A 21,989-nucleotide genomic window follows, 5' to 3' on the forward strand; every position below is an offset into this window, starting at 1 on the left:
TGCTTTCAGCAGAGGCAGTAAGCCCCTGGAGGCACTTCGCTGGCCCAGACTTTGACTGTACTCTTCTGTGTGTGATGACCCACACAGCAGGAGCAGCGGGCTCTAGCAGCTGCAAATGGTCCCCTGAACATCACACGGGCTTCAGTCCCCAGCACACCAAAAATGGGGTGGGCGTGAGTGCTTTATATGAGAGCTTCTTACTGACAGATGCTAAGCGGTGGTGACGTGCACATAGCTGAGTTGTCCTCCTATAAAAAGAGAGGGCACTTCCTAGTTAGTCTTGATGTATATTTCACGCACAGATCACTACTGACACCAGGTGAGTCCACACTTCCTGTGGGGAGACCACACTCTAAAAGCAGAGGGAGGACGGGGATCTCAGTCTGGGAGTTCTGACAGGCGAGCTGTGCACTGGGTTTGAAGAGTCTTCAGCTGGGCTGGGGTCATAGCTCGGTGATGGAGTGCTAGCCTGATGCACCCCACCCTGACATACCCAAGAACGGAAGTCCTAAGCACATAGCTGTGTCGGCTACTTAGGAGGCAATGGCAAGGTGATCTCCTGAGCCCAAGGACGCATAAGGAGTCCCCACCCCACAAAAGGAGGCATGGCACACAGCAGGGGCGCTACCCAGCAGAAGCTGACTGCAGCAGAGTGGGTTCCGTGTCACGATTCCATACTGTAGCCCATCTTTATCATTTTCAGGAAACCCCAGTGTTTTTTCTTTCACTCTTTACAGCATTGGTTCTCAGCCTTCCTGCTGCTGCAGCCCTTTAATACAGTTGCTTCTGTGTTGACCCCATAACAGTATTTTCATTGCTGATTCCTAACTGTAATTTTGCTACTTTTAGGAATGTATAAATATCTGATATGCAGGATGATCTTAGGTGACCCCTGTAAAAGGGTCATTTGACGCCGTGTGCACACGCTCATGCGTGTGTGTAGACCCATAGGTTAAGAACCGCTGATTGACAGGGTCCTCTGAAGAACAAGCGTTCTTACCAGTTTAACTATATGTAGTTGTGGTGTGAGCTGTGGGTCGTGTGCACACGTGTCCTGTGTAAAGTTATTTTTTATGCTGCAGTGTCACTGTCCTGTTAGGCTTCCCTGAGTTCTTGGATGTGCCTTCCAGCTGTCATCCTCTGCTGATCTGTTCTCTGGTTTCTGTCCTGGTTAGAGTAGCACAGGCTCAAACACCTGGGTCTTTTTCATGAATCTCTGCTGTTCAAGTGCAGCTTAGAATTGGCTTGCCGGCTTCCCCCAACAGCGCCACAGGCCAGCTTTGAGCTTTTGATGGGAGCACACTGAGTCTGGGTCTGGGTTTCCATGAGCTAACCAGTGTGGGGTGTGCTTTTTCTTTTCCTTTCTTCTTTTTTCTTTTTTCTTTTTTCTTTTTTTTTTCCGGAGCTGGGGACCGAACCCAGGGCCTTGCGCTTCCTAGGCAAGTGCTCTACCACTGAGCTAAATCCCCAACCCCCTTTTCCTTTCTTCTCTTCTCTTCTCTTTTCTCTTCTCTTCTCTTCTCTTCTCTTCTCTTCTTTTCTTTTCTTTTCTTTTCTTTTCTCAAGATGGGACTTGTCTGGGTAGCCCTAGCTGTCCTAGAACTCCCTCCATAGATCAGGCTGGTTTTAAACTCCCAGAGATCCACCCGCTTCAGCCTCCCAATGGAATCAAGGGTATGCGCCACTACCACCACCCAGCTTGATGTGTGCTTTCTATAGTGAGGTCTACAGAAGGATCTGAGCATGTGACATTCTGAGGTGTCTACTGTCCTCTTGCTGTGCTTTTTCAGCAGTTCCTCAGTGTCATAGTCACATGTCTAACAGCTCAGTGACCTCTTCTGATGAAAGTGTGCTCCCTTTTTTGCCCCCAAATAGGACTATATCCCAGTTGACCAAGAGGAGCTAAGGGATTATGTCAAGGCTAGGCTGAAGGTCTTCTATGAAGAAGAGCTTGACGTTCCCCTGGTCTTGTTCAATGAAGTGCTGGACCATGTGCTCAGGATTGACAGGTAGGCCTCTGTTCTGCCAAGTCCTCTGGGGTGTGCGGGTTCACAAGTGACCTCGTGCTGTCTTCCCCACCTCACTCAGCCTTGCTGCTGAGCCCCTTCCCTTATTTTCAGTCCGCCTGTCTCCCCGTCCTGAACTTTGAGTCCCAGAAGAACCTTTTTCTCCCCCACCTCTGTACACGTGCCACCAGTTAGCATCCTTCAACCTCGAGGTAGAACTGGGCTCATCTCTCTCCTGTCACTGGCACCTGGGGGGCAGGGCTGTGTCTTCCTGGTCTTTGTCCACTAGCCACTGCACACAGCCACTGCTCATCAGACCCTTTAACATACAAACTCAAGTTAAGACATGGTGAAATGTTATGTGCAGATGGGAGGTGAGGCATGCAGGCCTGAACATTTACCCCTCTAACTAATGATGTTTCAGGATATTCCGACAACCTCAAGGCCACTTGCTTCTCATTGGTGTTAGTGGAGCTGGAAAGACCACCCTGTCTCGCTTTGTCGCCTGGATGAATGGCTTGAGTGTCTATCAGATTAAGGTGGGTCTGTTGGTGGCCTCAGTCCCAGAGGTGGGGGTCTTGGTTCTGCATGTAGCTGTTGACTGGGGAAAGCTAACTCGAGGCTGGTTCTGTAGGTCCACAGGAAGTACACTGGGGAAGACTTTGATGAAGACCTCAGGACAGTGCTGCGACGCTCGGGCTGCAAAAATGAGAAGATAGCATTTATAATGGATGAATCCAATGTCTTAGACTCCGGGTTCCTGGAACGAATGAATACTCTGCTGGCCAACGGCGAGGTGAGGGGCTGAGTGTGCTGGGATGTGTCGCGTGGCCCCTCATCACGAGGTGAGGGAGCCACGGCGAGGCTGTTGCTTCTGCAGGTTCCTGGGCTCTTTGAAGGGGACGAGTATGCCACGTTGATGACTCAGTGCAAAGAGGGAGCGCAGAAGGAGGGCCTCATGCTGGACTCACACGAGGAGCTCTACAAGTGGTTCACCAGCCAGGTGATCCGCAACCTGCACGTGGTATTCACCATGAACCCGTCCTCAGAGGGGCTCAAGGACAGGGCGGCCACGTCACCAGCCCTTTTCAACAGGTAATGCTGCCCTTTGCCAGTTCCAGGCCTGAGGACTGGACCTCCCTCGGAGGGTCACCCACGGTTAGGAGCTTTTGTGTGAGATGTGGGCGTCTTTTTCAGGTGTGTGCTGAACTGGTTTGGTGACTGGTCCACAGAAGCACTCTATCAAGTTGGCAAAGAATTCACCAGTAAAATGGACCTGGAGAAGCCAAACTATATAGTGCCTGACTACATGCCAGTTGTGTACGATAAACTTCCACAGCCCCCAACACACCGGGAAGCCATTGTGAACAGCTGTGTGTTTGTTCATCAGACTCTTCACCAGGTATGTACAATTTGGGGCACAACACAGACAGCAACACTGAGTGGCTTAAGGTAGACCTTCGAGAGCTTCCCATCTGACCCTGCACACTCACGACAAGCAGATACTCTTCGCACCCCTTCCTTCTTGACCCCCACTCTTGTTAGCACTCTTGTCTTCCCTTCACACTGCCTGCCCAGGCTGGTTCCCTCAAGAGCAGGAGGCACTCACTCTGTCTCCTTAACTGGTCGGCTGGGGACCAGTGAGATGGCTCAGTGGGTAAAGGTGGCAGGAGAGGACCTGTCTCCCAACAGCTGTCTTCTGACTTCTCACACAAACCATGGCACACATGCCCGCCCGCGTGCCGTGTAGGAGCACAGGAGCGGTGTCTGCAGTGGATCCTCACTCTGCACTCAGAAGTGTAGCAGGAGGCTAACTGCTGACCTCAGTGGTCGGCCCTCACTTTAGGTGCTTTCTAACAGATAGTTCAGTCTGCCGTCTGTTGAGAAAGCTTTATGAAACCCACTCAGAGCTGTGTGTAGCCTATCACATGGTGTTCCCACAGCCCTGTTGCCCTGTTTCTGATCTCTCCCTTCCAGCCAGTAACCAAAGCTGTCTGTCTGTCACATAAAACCTGTTCTTAAAGCTGAGCATGGTGGCTCATTCCTTTAACCCTAGCACTCGAGAAGCAGAGGCAAGTAGATCTGAGTTCAAGGCCAGCCTGGGTCTACAAAGCAAGTTCCAGGGCAGCCGGGACTACAGAGAGAAACCCCATCTCAGGAAAAACCATGTTCTTAGTTTTTGGGGGTTTTTTTGGTTCTTTTTTTCGGAGCTGGGGACCGAACCCAGGCCCTTGCGCTTCCTAGGCAAGCGCTCTACCACTGAGCTAAATCCCCAACCCCATGTTCTTAGTTTTCGTGTTCGCTGAGAATGAGCAAACGTAGTCTAGACTCTGCCTTTGGTAAACATGCTTAGAGTCCCGGGTAAGGACTCAAAATAGCTTAGCATTTAAGAGCACTGGCTATTCTTCCAAAGGACCTGGGTTCTAGTCCCAGCACCTATATAGCAGCTCACAACTCTGTGTAACTCCAGACAGGGGATCCAGCACCCCCTTCTGGACTCCTTAGGTACCTGGCATGCACTTGATACCCAGATACACATGTAGGCAAAACACTCATGTTCTTCAAATTAAAACAAGAGGGGTTGGGATTTAGCTCAGTGGTAGAGCGCTTGCCTAGGAAGCGCAAGGCCCTGGGTTTGGTCCCCAGCTCGAAAAAAGAACCAAAAAAAAAAAAAACAAAAAAAAAAAAAACAAGCAAACAAAAACCAGGAGAAAGTGTATTCACCATCCTTTTTTACGTAGAAAGGCCCTATCTCGAACAGAACTCAAACATGACCAATACTGGCATCATCAATCAGTTGTTCGTGGAGCTTTTCATGTAAAATATGAAGCCAAGTGTGGTGGCCCGCACCTGTACTCCCAGTGCGTGGGAGATAGAGCCAGGAGGACCAGGGCTACATAGTTAGAGGTTAGCCCTTCCAGTGACGTAGGGCTGCAGGAAACCCTACCTCAGAAACACAAAAGAACTGTCGCCAGGATGGGTATTTTGTGTGCTGTCACTCATCAGGATTAAAGGACTTAAGTCTTTGTGAGCTGAGACTGGCCTGAGCGTTGTGACTCATCAGGGTCAGACCCACTCCCCATGTCACTGCGATCTAGCAGGACAGAGTTGGCTGGGGTTAAGAGTTGGGTTTTGTTCTCCAAAAGGCTAACGCACGCCTGGCAAAGCGAGGCGGCAGAACAATGGCCATCACACCTCGGCACTACCTGGACTTCATCAACCACTACGCCAACCTCTTCCATGAGAAGCGCAGCGAGCTGGAGGAGCAGCAGATGCACCTGAACGTTGGGCTCCGAAAAATCAAAGAGACTGTGGACCAGGTAGAGCAGGAGCAGGAGCCCCACCCTGTAGGACCAACAGAGAACTTGCTGCATGTCTGAGTGTGGTTTTGTTCCTAGGTGGAAGAACTGCGCCGTGACCTGAGGATCAAGAGCCAAGAGCTGGAGGTAAAGAACGCAGCAGCCAATGACAAGCTGAAGAAAATGGTGAAAGACCAGCAAGAGGCTGAGAAGAAAAAGGTACCTCTCTCTTCCCAGGAACTATGACCTGCTGGCTGGCATGTGCCGTCTCTAATGCCAGCAGGAAGTGTGGTTCAAGCTAAACTTTACCGGTTAGCATGTGTGTGTCAGCAGACACAGAGAACTGGTTACGGTTCACTCAGTTAGCAAGCTCACCAGTGCTTTAGCCGGCTACACCTCCACCGTCCTTGCTTCGCAGGTCATGAGCCAAGAAATTCAGGAGCAGCTGCACAAGCAGCAGGAAGTGATCGCAGACAAGCAGATGAGTGTCAAGGAGGATCTGGATAAAGTAGAGCCCGCTGTCATCGAGGCCCAGAATGGTATGTGACTGCTGTCAGCTTGGACTCGGCTTCACTGAAGACACTGAGTGAGGCCCTGTGGTGTACATTTCTGGAAGTGTGGAAAGCAACACTTAAGTACTTCAGCCTGTCTCCCCTCAGAGCTCCCATGACACTATCTGAATCCTCTGTAATAAGCCTTTCTCTTAAAAGAAAACTGGCAAAACTACGTCTTGATGAGCCTCATGCCTCAAGCCTGTGATCAAAAGTACTAGTAAAGCTAAGGCAGGAAAATATTGAGGCCCACTCTCCAAAAAAAAAAAGTAAAAAAAAAAAAAATGGGAGCTGGAAAGATGGCTCAGCAGTGAAGAGCTCTGATTGCTTTTGCAGGGGACCCAGGTTCAGTTCCCAGCACCCACTTGGCAGTTCTTAACTACCTGTAACTCAAGTTGCTCTGGTTCCAGTCTCCTTTTCTAGCTGCCTCAGGCACTGCGAGCACATGGTACACATGCACACAGCAGGCAGAAGAGACACCGTGCAGCATGCCCAGTATACATATACACATGCACACAGCAGGCAGAAGTGACACCGTGCAGCATGCCCAGTATACATATACACATGCACACAGCAGGCAGAAGTGACACCGTGCAGCATGCCCAGTATACATATACACATGCACACAGCAGGCAGAAGTGACACCGTGCAGCATGCCCAGTATACATATACACATGCACACAGCAGGCAGAAGTGACACCGTGCAGCATGCCCAGTATACATATACACATGCACACAGCAGGCAGAAGTGACACCGTGCAGCATGCCCAGTATACATATACACATGCACACAGCAGGCAGAAGTGACACCGTGCAGCATGCCCAGTATACATATACACATGCACACAGCAGGCAGAAGAGACACCGTGCAGCATGCCCAGTATACATATACACATGCACACAGCAGGCAGAAGTGACACCGTGCAGCATGCCCAGTATACATATACACATGCACACAGCAGGCAGAAGTGACACGGTGCAGCATGCCCAGTATACATATACACATGCACACAGCAGGCAGTTTTCTGAGTTTGAGGCCAGCCTAGTCTACAGTAATAAAACCTTGTCCATAAATAATTTTCTTAAATAAAACACAAATGGGCTGAGATGTTTAGGGATAGATCACTTTCGTAGCTGGCTGGAGGCCCTAGAAAATGTTAGTGCTGCTGCTTTGTGTTGTGGTGTCATGGGGCTTTGTGTTGGTGATGTCATGGGGCTTTGTGTTTGTGTCACAGGGCTTTGTGTTGGTGATGTCACAGGGCTTTGTGTTGATGGTGTCACAGGGCTTTGTGTTGGTGGTGTCACAGGGCTTTGTGTTGGTGATGTCACAGGGCTTTGTGTTGGTGATGTCACAGGGCTTTGTGTTGGTGATGTCATAGGGCTTTGTGTTGATGGTGTCACAGGGCTTTGTGTTTGTGATGTCACAGGGCTTTGTGTTGTGATGTCACGGGCTTTGTGTTGGTGATGTCACAGGGCTTTGTGTTGTGATGTCACAGGGCTTTGTGTCATGATGTCACGGGGCTTTGTGTTGTTGTGTCACAGGGCTTTGTGTTGTTTGTGTCACAGGGCTTTGTGTTGGTGGTGGTGGGATTTTTCCCTGCAGAGGAGTGTGGAGACAGGGTCACTCTGCCTCCCCAACTGACCTTGAACTTGGGGTCATCTTTCCTCAGCTTTCCGGGTGTGGGGTTATATAGTCTTGTACCATACATTGTCAACACTTCGTTTGGCCCTTCCTGACTTGAATTCTTGAGGAAGTGTCACTGGCTCATAGTGATTTGAGTGCATGGCCGTGGCTAGTGGTGACTGCCTTGATGGTCACTAGCCATTCTTCCCGTTTCTAGAAAGCCTGCAGAGTTGCTGGTTTTGGTTTTCCGTGCACAGATAGGTTTGAAGGATGAGTTTCCTATTGAGGAATTAAAAGCATTTTACTAAAAACTTAAGTCTGGAAGACTGCATTTCAGTTTTTAAAGGTATTGGTCTCTTTCTAGAACAGTTGTACATTGTAGCACATTAGTGAGGCATGCGCAGGCCTCAGCCTGTCTGTGGCTTGGGGCCGCTATCTGCCTCAGAAAGCAAAAATGGAGGTTTTATCTTCTAGGAGAACAAGTTATCTTCTCTGAAAGGTTTACCTCTCCTATATACGTTATAAGAGAGAAAATAGCTCGGTGTGATGACCTGGCCTTTAATCCCAGCACTTGGGAGGCAAAGGCAAGTGAATCTCTGTGAGTTCCAGGACAGCCTGGTCTCCAGAGTGAGTTCCAGGACAGCCAGGGCTACATAGGGAGGACCTTGTCCCAAAAAGAGAAAATTCCTACAGCTGGTTGGAAATGTCATTCTTGGAACTGTGCATGTGTTTTTCAAGGAACAGCTCAGCTTGCCTTTAGGCTAAGTGGGGTGAAGGATGCTATCTAAGGATTTGAGGGAGACCTGACCCTTCTCCAGCCTCTGAGTGGAGCGGGAGCCCTTGGTGATGATGGTGGTCCTCACTCGGATATTGTCTGTCTCCCTGCTTCCCCACCCGACCCTGCTGCGCAGCTGTGAAGTCCATCAAGAAGCAGCACCTGGTGGAGGTAAGGTCCATGGCCAACCCTCCAGCCGCCGTGAAGCTGGCTCTGGAGTCCATCTGCCTGCTGCTTGGTGAGAGCACCACGGACTGGAAGCAGATCCGCTCCATCATCATGAGAGAGAACTTCATCCCCACCATCGTCAACTTCTCAGCCGAGGAGATCAGGTGAGGCCATCGCTTTAGCCATTGTGGAGGACTGGTCACGCCTGGGAGGCTTCCTGTTTTCTGGCAGTTGGCATTTTCCAGAAGCTCTGCTTGGTGTTCTCTGGCTTGCATCTACCAGAAGGGAGTATGGGTCAAACTCACCCCACAGGTGCCTTGTGAGAATGACTGCCTGAGAGAGAAAGCACCTCACTCTGCCCGCAGTCAGTTTCATCCGAGCTGTGAGGGCCACAGCGGAGCACAGCTCTTCCATCTGTTGCACCAGAACTGGCTGGAGTTGCTCTAGTGATGAGGGCAGAGACAGCATGGCTGTCCTTGTCAGCCCTGTCAGTTTCCCCTGAGAACCAGGGTGCAGCCCGCAGTGTCTTACGTGCCAGCCCTTTACATCTGCCTTGCATGGAAAAGCCTTTTTATTCCATGCGTGCTTACAAACAATTCCCCTCTCAGTGACGCCATAAGAGAGAAGATGAAGAAAAACTACATGTCCAACCCCAGTTACAACTACGAAATCGTCAACCGGGCTTCTCTAGCTTGCGGTCCTATGGTGAAGTGGGCGATTGCACAGGTAGGTCCCTAAGCACTGCGGGGAGGAGGGACAGAGTCTCCTGCCCTCCTGTTTCCCTCTGCTCAGTGTTGCTGCAGTGGTGATTTTCTAGTTTTTCAGTTATTGTTTGTCTTCCAAGTTCAAGGGCGATTATACAGATTAGGTGAGGCGTTGTGACTGCCAAGAGGAAGAGATACAGTCATGGCGTTAAGGTTAGACGTGGGCCAACCACAGCCAGCTTATGAGGAAGGAAAAGGCACCCCAAGGATGGAAGTGGGCTGGTAGCCTGGGAAGAATCCAGGAAGCCGATTCCCATGTTGGGGACAGAGGGGGGACATGTGGGCTGTGTCCAACAGTCCGTTCTACCTGTACCTAAACACTGGTCTCCAGGCTTGCGGGACAGGCACCGTGACTTACTCCCCATCTCGCTCGCCATACGGTTGGGTTTTAGTTCAGTTTAGTTTGTATTTTCTGTTTTTAGGGTTTGTTTTCATGATTTTTCTATCCCTGTCTGTGTGTCTGTGTTGTGGGTGTGCCCATGAGGGCAGGTGACTGAGTCCCCGAGAGGGCTCAGATTTCCTGAGCTCCCTGAAATGAGTGCTGGCCGCCCTCCCCTTGCTCTTAGCTGCTGACTGGGTTTGTGAGTCTTTATAACCCAGGCTACTTCAGCCTCCTGCACGCCAGGCACCGGCCTGGCTTATTTTGCTTGGCCACGCTAAGGAATGGGTGTCACTGTGGCATGTCCCATATTCCTTTCGTCCTGCATTGCTCCTGTCACTTAGCATCACACTGAGTGCTTTGCCCCTCCCAGCTCAATTATGCAGACATGTTAAAGCGAGTGGAGCCCCTGCGGAATGAGCTGCAGAAGCTGGAAGATGATGCCAAGGACAACCAGCAGAAAGCCAATGAGGTGGAGCAGATGATCCGGGATCTGGAAGCCAGCATCGCCCGCTACAAGGAGGAGTACGCTGTCCTCATCTCGGAGGCCCAGGCCATCAAGGCAGACCTGGCAGCCGTCGAAGCGAAAGTGAGCCTTCTGCCACCCCGGGGAAGCCAAGATCAACAGTGTTGATTGACTCATACAGCATTGGTCTTGTTGAGGCAGTGAATGTGTGTGTGTGTGTCTGTGCTGTGTTGCGGTCCTGAGTTTGCACTCGCTCCCTCCTCGCTCACCAGCCTGTCTTCCCCCTCTGGCCACACCCAACTGTTCTCACCTCAGGCAAATCCCAGAGCGTGCGGATCTCTCAAGGCTGAGAGTTAACTCTACCCTTGGTTTGTGCTTTAGAGAGATCCCAGAACCCATGCCGTTTAGTGTCTGTAACACAGTCTCCTCTCGGGGCCATGGGCCATCTGAGTGCTTCAGTCCTCCCCAGGCCCTGCACACACCCTAGGGGTCTAGCGAGTGTGTGCTATGCCACACATGTGGAAAGCAGAGGGCATTTCTGTGAGGTTGGTTCTCTCCTCTCACTGTTCAGATCTCGGGTGGAACTCAGGTCATCAGGCTTGATGGCATCTTAGTGACCTAGGGGATGAGGTCCTTGTAGTGTAATATTCGGTGTGATCCTAAACATGTTATTTGATTTATTTTTTTTCCTCCCTTAGGTAAACCGGAGCACTGCACTTCTAAAGAGTTTATCTGCTGAAAGGGAACGTTGGGAAAAGACAAGTGAAACGTTCAAAAACCAGATGTCTACCATTGCTGGGGACTGCCTCCTGTCGGCGGCCTTCATTGCTTACGCAGGCTACTTTGACCAGCAGATGCGCCAGAACTTGTTCACCACCTGGTCTCATCACTTACAGCAAGCCAACATCCAGGTAACAGGCACGCAGAGCTGAGTCAGCCTGTGGGCACTCCAGCACTGGCTGGCACACTGACAGCCTCCCCCTTCCAGTTCCGCACAGACATTGCCAGGACGGAGTACCTCTCCAATGCTGACGAGCGCCTCCGCTGGCAGGCCAGCTCCCTGCCTGCCGACGACCTGTGCACAGAAAACGCCATCATGCTAAAGCGGTTCAATAGGTATGTGCTTATAGAAGGGCCAGCAGCGAGCTGTCCTGCTCATGGTATCCAGACAGCTTGTTTACAAATGGAAGGAGAGTGGTTGTGGGGAGGCAGTGCTAAGAGGTCAACATTCACTTTTACGTCTTTACTGAATTCGGCTTACCACAGCTTTTCCGGGAGATAACTTGATTTAAGTCAGATCTGTGTAGAAATCTGGCAGTGCATTGAGATTGCCTGTAGAGTGATAGTTTCTTCCCATCCGATCAGGAGCCTGCCTTTTCTGCTGGGTCTTTGACCTAATCACATGTCACTTTACCCTCAGGTACCCGTTGATCATTGACCCCTCCGGACAGGCCACAGAATTCATCATGAATGAGTATAAGGACCGGAAGATCACAAGGACCAGCTTCTTAGACGATGCCTTCCGGAAGAATTTGGAGAGTGCTCTGAGATTTGGCAATCCCCTTCTCGTCCAGGTTTGTGTCTGTTTGAATTTGTCACTCCTCCCAGGCACTTCACTCTCTGTGGTTGATGTGAAGGAAATGTCGAATGACACAACACAAACACCAGTAGTATTTGAACATGGTTTGATACTAAAGAATAAAGCTTTGAGATTATGTTTCAAAAATACAAGTCTCCAGCTGGGCATAGTGGTGCATCACGTTTAATCCCAGCACTCCGGAGGCAGAGGCAGGAAGAGCTCTTTAAGTTAAAGGCCAGCCTGGTCTGCACAGAGTGCTTCAGAATAGCATGAGAAGATCCTATATCAAAACCAATGACCAGGCAGTGGTAATGCACACCTTTAGGGAGGCAGAGGCAGGAGATCTCTGAGTTCCAGGCCAGCCAGGGCCACACTTGAAAAAACTAGAGTTGGCCGGGTCTGAGGTGGTGAATGTTGGCGTCTCTGAACTGGGCATTTGTTTGCTGCTGGGGTGGAACCCAGGCCTCACACTGCAAGACGAGTGCTTTGCCACTCATGAGGGTGCAGCCATGCCCCGCCCAACAACAGCTTCTTTAAAAAGGCAAACTCCCATTTTAGCTTTCTCAGTGGGCAGGCCCCGGGGCTCGTGGGTGGCACTGGTCCAGATAGGAGACTTGATGGTTGCTTTCTGTGTACAATGCACAGGATGTGGAGAGCTACGATCCAGTTTTGAATCCAGTACTGAACCGTGAAGTTCGGCGAACAGGAGGGAGAGTGCTGATTACCCTCGGTGACCAAGACATTGACCTGTCACCATCCTTTGTCATCTTTCTGTCCACCCGAGACCCAACTGTAAGCACGGGACACTTCATGGGTCAGCACGATGCTGGTGAGTTTGGAGCTGAGTAAACCAACCAGTCTGTCTTTCGTCCTGACAGGTGGAGTTCCCACCAGATCTCTGTTCCCGGGTGACCTTCGTGAACTTCACGGTCACCCGCAGCAGTTTACAGAGCCAGTGTCTCAATGAAGTTCTTAAAGCAGAAAGGCCCGATGTGGATGAGAAGCGTTCTGACCTCTTGAAGCTGCAAGGTGTGGTTCTGGCCCTCAGCTTCCCAGCGGTGGTGGGTGGCAGATTGCACTCTGAAGGTCGAGGGTGACACTGCTCCCCAGTGGCACCAGTGGCACAAAAACCTGTCTTATCACAGGGGAGTTCCAGCTCCGTTTACGGCAACTGGAAAAGTCTCTGCTCCAAGCTCTGAACGAGGTAAAAGGCCGCATTCTGGATGACGACACCATCATTACAACCCTGGAAAATCTGAAGCGGGAAGCCGCCGAGGTCACTAGAAAGGTGGAGGAGACGGACATTGTCATGCAGGAGGTAGAGACCGTGTCCCAGCAGTACCTGCCACTGTCCACTGCATGCAGCAGCATCTACTTCACTATGGAGTCCCTGAAGCAGGTGAGGCCATGGGGATAGCAGCTCTGGCTCCCAGCTGTGGCCGAGCCATCCTCTGATGGTCACGTGGCTTCCTCCCAGGTTCACTTCCTGTATCAGTACTCACTGCAGTTCTTCCTGGACATCTACCACAATGTGCTCTATGAGAACCCCAACCTGAAGGGCGCCACCGATCACACACAGCGCCTCTCTGTCATCACCAAGGACCTCTTCCAGGTAGAGCACAGCATGCATGTCTGTGCCGGGGCATAGAGGTGTGGCCCCCAGCACACCCACATTCCCCTCTCGCTTCCCAGGTGGCCTTTAACCGGGTGGCCCGAGGCATGCTGCACCAGGACCACATCACCTTCGCCATGCTGCTGGCGAGGATCAAGCTGAAAGGCACCATGGGGTGAGACTGGCTGCCAGAGTTGTGTGGCTCAGGTTGAGGTTGCCTAGCGTGCCTTCTGCCCTCCTCCATCTTTGAATCACAACTGTTGTCTTAGTTGCCATGTAGAGACCTTCCTGACCTGCCCCTGCTTTACAGGGAGCCCACCTATGACGCAGAGTTCCAGCACTTCCTCCGAGGGAAGGAGATCGTGCTGAGTGCGGGCTCCACCCCCAAAGTCCAGGGCCTGACTGTGGAGCAGGCGGAAGCTGTGGCAAGGTTGAGCTGTCTGCCTGCCTTTAAAGATCTCATTGCCAAGGTTCAGGCAGATGAGGTAATTGTCCTTTCAAGTGTTCCCAGTGAGACCTGTGGGTGAGCAGCTTACGGCATGCGTGACTGTGCATGCTGGTGTCCAAGCAGGGGGTGACACCTCCCCTTAAAGGTCTGTTCATCAGATAGAGCAAGACCTAAACTGCATGCCCAGGACCGCACACCAGATTATTCCTGAGCCACTCTCCCTGTTGTCTCCACAGCAGTTTGGCATTTGGCTGGAGAGCAGTTCACCAGAGCAGACCGTGCCATACCTCTGGACTGAGGAGACGCCTGCAAGTGAGTCAAAACCAGGCCCTGCCGCCCTCCCCTGGGCCTAAATAGAAAGTCAGGTGCACTGTTTCTCAGAAGAAAGGATACCGCCTCCCTAGAGAGAAGCATTCAGCACCAGGCTTGTTAGGCAGCTGGTCTGCAATGTTGATGTACCCTGAATCCCAGCTACTCCAGAGGCTGAGGAAGGAAGGTTGGCAGTTTAAGGCTGGCCTAGGCTAAATAATGAGCCCTTGTCTCAGAACAACAGAATCACCGGTTAGGAAACCGGCTCCTAAGCAGGGTTGGCTGAGAGGAGGGTCAGACTTCTGATCCCCTCAGGTTATCACTAGTGACTGTCCGCGACTGGAGCAGCTAGGGACGTAACTCCATGATAGGATACTATGCTAGCAGGCATAAGGGGATTTGATTCATCTTATTGGGGTGAGGCCTAACAAACATGAAGAGGGATTGTCTTTCTTTGTGCCATAAAGACTCATGAGTGCATCAGACCTGGCCCTGGGCCAAAGGCTGCACGGGAAGGGGCAGGCAGCAGCTTGTGCTACCAGGGACCCCAGGGCAGAGGGCACTACTGCACCTGGCTGGCAACCACCAGTTTTGGTGGTGCGGTGTTTCAGAGTCAATAGATGAGGACCAGCAGGACAGCCGGGTGGGTAAAGACCTGAGTCCCATCCCTGTGACCCGTGTGCTGAGAGAGAACCAACCCTGCTAGCTCTCCTGACCTCCACATTCCCGGACACTGCAGTCCACACTTACATACACACACAAACAAAGTAAAAACTCCCCCCAGGGGAGCCAGTACACCTGACTCCATAGAGAGACTGTGTCTCAAAAAAAAGTTTTATTTTTTTTTGCTAGGCATGACAGCACATGCCTTTAATGCCAGCAGTGAGGAGGCAGAGGCATGTAGATCTCAAAGGTCAAGCCTAATTCAGTGTGACTTCAAGGCTACCCAGGGCTACACAGTGAGATCCTGTCTCAAAGAAAAAATTTTTTAAATAAACAGATTGGGAGGGGGGTGGCCAGGGAAAGTGCTTGGCTCCCTAGCAGACAACCTCACACACAGCAGCACAGCCCATGAGGAGATGGAAGGAGGCAGACAGGAAATAAGTTCTCAGGCCAGCTAGCCTGGTCACACAGCGGTAAAGGGATACCCTGTCAGAGTGAAGAGTGGTCATGGACACCAGAAGGTTGACCTCTGACCTCCACACTTGGCCATGCCATGTGAGCACACACTCCCACACCTGGAATCCAGCAGCACATGGAGGAAGAGGCTGAAGGATTGTGAGATCAAGGTTACCCAGAGAGTAGCCTCTGAAAAGGCAGTATCATCGGCACCCCCACACCTAGTGGTACAGTCTTGTTGCTAGACACCTAATGTGACAGTGGAACAAGAGATGGATACTCTGAGGGTCCAAGAGAACCAGTAGACTGTGGACTTCGTAGCTGGGATCTGAGCTGGATCTCGGTGCTCTGGGTGGAGGCAGCAGCCTTTACCCACCCTTGGCACACCTCGTTTCAGCTCCCATCGGGCAGGCCATCCACCGCCTACTCCTGATTCAAGCTTTCCGACCCGACCGCCTGCTGGCCATGGCCCACATGTTTGTTTCCACAAACCTCGGAGAGTCCTTCATGTCCATCATGGAGCAGCCACTTGACCTCACCCACATTGTGGGCACAGAGGTAATGTCTTAGCACCCCATCCTGGCCCCCTCCAGCCACCTGTGCTATAGCATCAGCACTGGCCACGGCCCAGGCCACTGCTTCTTAACCGACGTCTTCCCAAAGCCCACACTGTCCTCAGGCTTTCTCTGACAGGCCTCTCCTACAGCGGTGTCTCAGTCTGCCTTTCCTTTACAGGTGAAGCCAAACACACCTGTCCTGATGTGCTCTGTGCCTGGGTATGATGCCAGCGGACACGTCGAGGACCTCGCCGCAGAGCAGAACACACAGATCACTTCTATTGCCATTGGTAAGGATGTGTGCTGGTGTCGTGGACGTGCGGCAGCCTGGAAGCATAAGGCTGCCTGCCCACCTGCCTGCCTGCCCGCCTGCCTGCCCGCCTGCCTGCCCGCCCGCCTGCCTGCCTGCCTGCCTGTCTGCCTCCCTGCCTGCCTGCCTGCCTCCCTGCCCGCCTGCCTGCCTCCCTGCCTGCCCTGCCCGCCCCCTGCCTGCCTGCCTGCCCCCCCCCTGCCTCCCCTCCCCCTGCCTCCCCTGCCTCCCTGCCTGCCTCCCTGCCTGCCTGCCTCCCTGCCTGCCTCCCTGCCTCCCTGCCTCCCTGCCTCCCTCCCTTCCTGCCTGCCTCCCTTCCTGCCTACCTACCTCCCTGCCACACTGCCTTCCTGCCTCCCTGCCTGCCTCCCTGCCTCCCTCCCTGCCTCCCCCCCTGCCTGCCTGCCTCCCCCTGCCTGCCTCCCCTCCCTGCCTGCCTCCCTGCCTGCCTCCCTGCCTGCCTCCCTGTTTGCTTTCCTGCCTGCCGACGGCACTCGCTGTCTTCCTGTCTCCCGCCCTCCCTCCCTGCCTGCCTGCCTGCCTGCCATTGTTCACACTCCCGCTTCCTTGTCTCAGGCTCAGCAGAAGGCTTTAACCAAGCAGATAAGGCGATCAACACCGCGGTGAAGTCAGGCAGGTGGGTGAGATTGGTTTCCTCCTAAAACCTGTGTCCCCGGGAATCCGGTGAAAGCCATCGAGTCACTGACTCTGCATGCACAGGTGGGTGATGCTGAAGAATGTGCACCTGGCCCCCGGGTGGCTGATGCAGCTGGAAAAGAAGCTTCACTCCCTGCAGCCACACGCCTGCTTCCGACTCTTCCTCACCATGGAGATCAACCCCAAGGTAAACAGGACAGGAGCTTCTGGGTGCTGGCACCTCTGCTGGGTGTGGGCAGCACTGCTGCCAGCCGGAGGGTGAGGGCAACCTTGTCCCTCCAAAATAAAAGCAGACATAGAGGCAGGCCGCCTTCTCCCCCAGGTGCCCGTGAACCTGCTCCGTGCAGGTCGGATCTTTGTGTTTGAGCCGCCACCTGGCGTGAAGGCCAACATGCTGAGGACCTTCAGCAGCATCCCCGTCTCCAGGATGTGCAAGGTACGAGCACTCTCACCGGACACATCTGCAGACGCACCCCGCACAGCTCTGACCCCCTCCACCAGAGTGCATAGCACACGCTGTCCCTGCCCCATGAGCACAGGGTACTCTCAGCTCCTTGGGTTTTCAGTTCTGTTTGCTGTTGAAATCCACTGAGCCCACATTTTATTTTGTGCCTCCCCCCCCCGAGCTGAGGACCGAACCCAGGGCTAGGCAAGCGCTCTACCACTGAGCTAAATCCCCAACCCCTGAGCCCACATTTTAAGAAAGCCTATTTAGGAACCTGTCTAAATTCAAGGGCTGTTCTGTTGATCCTGATCTTTAGAAAGCTGGGTACTTGGTCAGCCATACTGCTTGATTCTGGGTGCTGCTTCTGTACTGCAAGTCAGATGGCTGAAGGGTCGGGTGTAGCTTGCCCTGCAGACCTTTGCTTCTGAAGTAGGGTCTAGTTTCCTTAGACGACGAGCACATGACAAATCTGGTCACTTTGTGCGTCTAGTCTCCAAATGAGCGAGCCCGCCTGTACTTCCTGCTGGCCTGGTTCCATGCCATCATCCAAGAGCGCCTGCGCTATGCTCCACTCGGGTGGTCCAAGAAATACGAATTTGGAGAATCTGACCTTCGATCGGCTTGTGACACGGTGGACACATGGTTGGATGACACAGCCAAGGCAAGTTAGGTTACGCCACACCAGACGCCAGTGCACTGAGGAGACAACATGCCTAAACACGTGGTGATGCGGGAAGACAATGGATCTGAACTCAGGGGAGCCCTGATACTTTGTGGCACCTAGAACTTGACAGTGCACAGTGTACACATGTAACCCGGCCTCTGTCCTCCAGGGCCGACAGAACATCTCACCAGATAAGATCCCATGGTCTGCCCTGAAGACCTTGATGGCCCAGTCCATCTACGGTGGGCGGGTGGACAATGAGTTCGACCAGCGTCTGCTCAATACCTTCCTGGAGCGCCTGTTTACCACGCGGAGTTTCGACAGTGAATTCAAGCTGGCGTGCAAGGTCGATGGTCACAAGGACATTCAGATGCCTGACGGTATCAGGTATGGCTGCCCGAGGGAGCAGAGGTCATGCTTGGGTGGTGGTGCGGGAGTGTTTGGAGCCAGTCTGCTCGACTCTGATTCCAAACGTTCTGCTTTCTCAGGCGAGAGGAGTTTGTGCAGTGGGTGGAGCTGCTGCCTGACGCCCAGACACCCTCATGGCTGGGCCTCCCCAACAATGCTGAAAGGGTGCTGCTTACCACCCAAGGTGGGTGCTGAGTCTCCCCGCTCCTGGAGCCCTGCCCACCCTGAGCCTGCTGGAAGGGCTTGCTCGCCTCTGTGGCCTCTTATGGGTCTGCACCAGGGAGTCCTTAAAAGAAGGTTGGAGGGCGAGCTTTAGTTCGAGAGCTGGAAGCACTGATAGGTGGTGTGCAGGCCTGTGCCCTAACCTGGAGGCAAAGGCAGAAAAATCAAGGTGTCAGCATCTGTCTACACAACATGCCCTAGGCTGCCTACGTGCAGCCGAGCCTCAAACTACACACTGAGTCCAGAGCCTAACACAAGCTAGGCAGAGCTCTGAGGGAGCCCTACATCCTCTACAACCACTGAGAGCCAGGCTTCGTGACTCACACCTGTGATCCCAGCACCCGCGTGGTGGAGGCAATAGGGTCTAGAGTTCTAGGCTGACCTACATGACATGAGACCCTCTTTAAGAACATCAGGTGAGATAACTCAGCAGCAGCATACAGTGCCTGTCGGTTTCCCTTGTCCTGGTGATAGATAATCTGACTTCTGTGGAAAGGCTGAGGAGAGAGGCTAGGGCCAGTGCAGGCATTCAGACAGAGGTGAAGCGAGACAAAATGTTCTCAGCTGCTGCTACCGCAGCCGCAGCCGCGCCGCCGCCGCCTCCTCCTCCTCCTCCTCCTCCTCCCTCCTCCTCCTCCTCCTCCTCCTCCCCTCCCCTCCCCTCCTCCTCCTCCTCCTCCTCCTCCTCCTCCTCCTCCTCCTCCTCCTCCTCCTCCTCCTCCTTCTCCTCCTCCTTCTCCTGTGGAGAACACTCCTGAGAGCTTGCCTGTTGTCTGGGAGGGTGTGACCTTCGTGAGAAAGTGGGATGTTGTCCACAGACAGTGGGAGGGGAGCGGCTGTCAGGTGTATTTAGTATGAAGATGAGGCCTGGAGGCTAAGGGGTCCCTGTTGGGTTAGAGGCAGCCTCTCCAGTGTACAGCCTGCGGTTCGATTCTCAGTGCTGGCGTGACTTGCCCCAGCAGTTTTCTAATTCCTGTATCCCATCAACACTGTCAAGAACCGGGGTCACTGTCCAGCTTCTCCACCTTTCCATGGTCCAGAAAGCAGTGAAGCTCTGGCCATCACAAACATCCCCCGGCAGGTTCTGCATTCCGATGAAGTGAGGCTTCTGAGGCCCATGGCTGTGTGGACAGGCAGGGAGCGGCCTCACAGCACGACCCGGCCATTGATTCCGTTCTTAATCGCCCTGTGATAGACTTGGGCCAGTGTTCTCCTGCTCACCTCCTCCCCAGGCTCTGGGCTGCTGTAGTGAGTGAATAGCCATGCACCATTTACATTGATGTCTTTCTCCTCCTCCTTCCCTCCCTCCCCAACTCTGTGGCTGGCCTAGGCGTGGACATGATCAGCAAGATGCTGAAGATGCAGATGCTGGAGGACGAGGACGACCTGGCCTACGCAGAGACGGAGAAGAAGACAAGGACGGACTCCACCTCAGACGGCCGTCCAGCCTGGATGAGAACACTGCACACGACGGCCTCGAACTGGCTGCACCTCATCCCACAGACACTGAGCCCACTGAAGCGTACGGTGGAGAACATCAAGGTACTAGGCTGGACTCAGCGCGCTGATCCCGTCTTGGGCAAGGAGGACTTTTAGTTGAGCTGCTTTAACTGTGGCCTGAGAGCTGGGCAGACAGAGGTGGTCATTCTTCATATCAGGCCTCTGGCCAAGGCTCTGGTGATGCACGGGGCGTGCGCCTCACCTCTGCAGAGCCCTGTCCTCAGCCCGCTTCTCCTTGGGTTTAGGACCCTTTGTTTAGGTTCTTCGAGAGAGAGGTGAAGATGGGGGCCAAGTTACTGCAAGATGTGCGCCAAGACCTTGCTGACGTCGTCCAAGTGTGCGAGGGGAAAAAGAAGCAGACAAACTACCTGCGCACGCTCATCAATGAGCTGGTGAAAGGTGCTGAGATCCGCCGTGTGGGGCAGCTTGGGGCAGAAGCCCTGGCCATAGTCTGTGCCACTCTTCGGCCTGTCCCCACCCATCTGCAGGCCCACTGCAGGCCCCAGGCCACTCGTGTCTCCTTCAGGATTCCTCAGGAGCGGGAGGGTCTAGGAAATGCCCCTGAGTTTCCTTAACTCGTCTGTGCAGCTTCGGTGACTTTTAGGGTAGTGCAGTGAAGAGGACAGGGGTGGGGTGGGGGCTCAGTCCACAGACACACCGTGTGTCCTGCGGCAGCCTGCCTCTAAGCATGCACCCCACACTGAGACAGCTGTGCCCTGGGCCGTCCGGGGAGGGGACAGAACACAGGCGCAGGCAGGAGGGAGGGCTGTGTTGTGAGGTGCTGGCAGCCTGAGCCACTTCTGCTGCAGGGGAATTGGCAGAACAGATGCTGAGGCCTGATCTCTCCTCCTTGCTGCAGGGATCTTGCCCCGGAGCTGGTCCCATTACACAGTACCTGCAGGCATGACAGTGATCCAGTGGGTGTCAGATTTCAGCGAGAGGATCAAACAGCTGCAGAACATCTCACAGGCCGCTGCAGCCGGGGGTGCCAAGGAACTGAAGGTGGGTGTGCGTGGCTCTGGGCGGGGGAGAGGGGTCAGGAGTGGCATTGGTTGTCCTGGACTTGGGTGGAAAAGTCCTTTAAGATGGCACTGGGGACAGCCAGGGCCGGTGCTGACCTGCTCTCCTTTCCATGGGGCTGTTTGTACAGAACATCCACGTGTGCCTGGGTGGCCTGTTTGTGCCTGAGGCCTACATCACTGCCACCAGACAGTATGTGGCACAAGCCAACAGCTGGTCCCTGGAGGAGCTCTGCCTCGAAGTCAATGTCACTGCCTCCCAGAGTACCACCCTTGATGCGTGCAGCTTTGGGGTCACAGGTGAGCTGGAGTCTGAGCGTGGTCTGGCCTTTCTGTGGAACCTGTTTCCAAACGAATGTACCGAGTGTCTGGCCAGAGCGGCCCAGCTGAGCCTGCGGGTGTCCCGTAAGTTGGGCTGTGTGGCCCTGGACTCCTTCAGCCCCGTCTCCACATCTCCTCACAGGTCTGAAGCTCCAAGGGGCCACGTGCAGCAACAACAAACTCTCGCTGTCCAATGCGATCTCCACAGTCCTCCCCCTCACACAGCTACGCTGGGGAAAGCAAACTAGTGCTGAGAAGAAGGCCAGTGTGGTAAGTGTCAAGGCCTCGCTCCTTGGCTCTGCCTGGGTCATGGTGGGACTCCACTTGCGTGGAAACAACTGTACCACAGCCCTGAACGCCCACGGGAGCTTGTCCCCAGAGCTGATGAACAGTAAGTCCCTCTGTCTGTCCCACAGGTGACTTTACCTGTCTATCTGAACTTCACGCGGGCAGACCTCATCTTCACTGTAGACTTTGAAATTGCTACAAAGGAAGATCCTCGAAGCTTCTATGAGCGTGGAGTTGCAGTTCTGTGCACTGAGTAAAGCTAAGCTTTTCCCGAATCCTCTTTCTGGAATAGTAGAACCCAATATTTAACTCTCATTCACCCTTACACGTTTGGAGGGTTTGATGGACCCGTGAAAAGCAAGTGGTCGGTTAGCGTTGGTGGTGAAAGATGCTGCAGTTGGAAGCGGGCTGGGAAGGGTGAAGTGTGCGGTTTCCAAGGGCTGACCGAATGGCTGGTTTTATTAAATAAAACACTAAGCATGATGGGCTCCTGCCTCAT

At 53.4% G+C, this 21,989-nt stretch overlaps 1 protein-coding gene across 2 annotated transcripts in view; it reads left to right on the plus strand.

Annotated features, from left to right (window-relative positions):
- Dync1h1 (dynein cytoplasmic 1 heavy chain 1) overlaps positions 1–21,989 on the plus strand; it is a 67,135-nt gene extending 45,146 nt beyond the window's left edge. The window contains exons 44-78 of one of the 2 annotated variants that reach the window (XM_032908444.1): positions 1,876–2,009; positions 2,431–2,545; positions 2,641–2,802; positions 2,887–3,101; positions 3,204–3,408; positions 5,153–5,326; positions 5,405–5,524; positions 5,724–5,844; positions 8,392–8,587; positions 9,032–9,149; positions 9,940–10,155; positions 10,731–10,943; positions 11,021–11,148; positions 11,453–11,606; positions 12,257–12,403; positions 12,490–12,640; positions 12,757–13,010; positions 13,089–13,223; positions 13,304–13,398; positions 13,534–13,708; positions 13,908–13,983; positions 15,497–15,657; positions 15,835–15,946; positions 16,543–16,603; positions 16,687–16,810; positions 16,946–17,059; positions 17,559–17,729; positions 17,902–18,119; positions 18,221–18,324; positions 19,693–19,904; positions 20,108–20,261; positions 20,722–20,864; positions 21,013–21,181; positions 21,345–21,472; positions 21,619–21,989. In XM_032908444.1, coding sequence (XP_032764335.1) covers positions 1,876–2,009; positions 2,431–2,545; positions 2,641–2,802; positions 2,887–3,101; positions 3,204–3,408; positions 5,153–5,326; positions 5,405–5,524; positions 5,724–5,844; positions 8,392–8,587; positions 9,032–9,149; positions 9,940–10,155; positions 10,731–10,943; positions 11,021–11,148; positions 11,453–11,606; positions 12,257–12,403; positions 12,490–12,640; positions 12,757–13,010; positions 13,089–13,223; positions 13,304–13,398; positions 13,534–13,708; positions 13,908–13,983; positions 15,497–15,657; positions 15,835–15,946; positions 16,543–16,603; positions 16,687–16,810; positions 16,946–17,059; positions 17,559–17,729; positions 17,902–18,119; positions 18,221–18,324; positions 19,693–19,904; positions 20,108–20,261; positions 20,722–20,864; positions 21,013–21,181; positions 21,345–21,472; positions 21,619–21,747 — 5,304 coding nt within the window. In that variant the 3' untranslated portion in view covers positions 21,748–21,989. The remainder of the gene's footprint in view (positions 1–1,875; positions 2,010–2,430; positions 2,546–2,640; positions 2,803–2,886; positions 3,102–3,203; positions 3,409–5,152; positions 5,327–5,404; positions 5,525–5,723; positions 5,845–8,391; positions 8,588–9,031; positions 9,150–9,939; positions 10,156–10,730; positions 10,944–11,020; positions 11,149–11,452; positions 11,607–12,256; positions 12,404–12,489; positions 12,641–12,756; positions 13,011–13,088; positions 13,224–13,303; positions 13,399–13,533; positions 13,709–13,907; positions 13,984–15,496; positions 15,658–15,834; positions 15,947–16,542; positions 16,604–16,686; positions 16,811–16,945; positions 17,060–17,558; positions 17,730–17,901; positions 18,120–18,220; positions 18,325–19,692; positions 19,905–20,107; positions 20,262–20,721; positions 20,865–21,012; positions 21,182–21,344; positions 21,473–21,618) is intronic. The other variant, XM_032908445.1, reaches the window with a different exon arrangement.

This window comes from Rattus rattus, chromosome 7, assembly GCF_011064425.1.
Source record: "Rattus rattus isolate New Zealand chromosome 7, Rrattus_CSIRO_v1, whole genome shotgun sequence".
Lineage (NCBI taxonomy): Eukaryota > Metazoa > Chordata > Mammalia > Rodentia > Muridae > Rattus > Rattus rattus.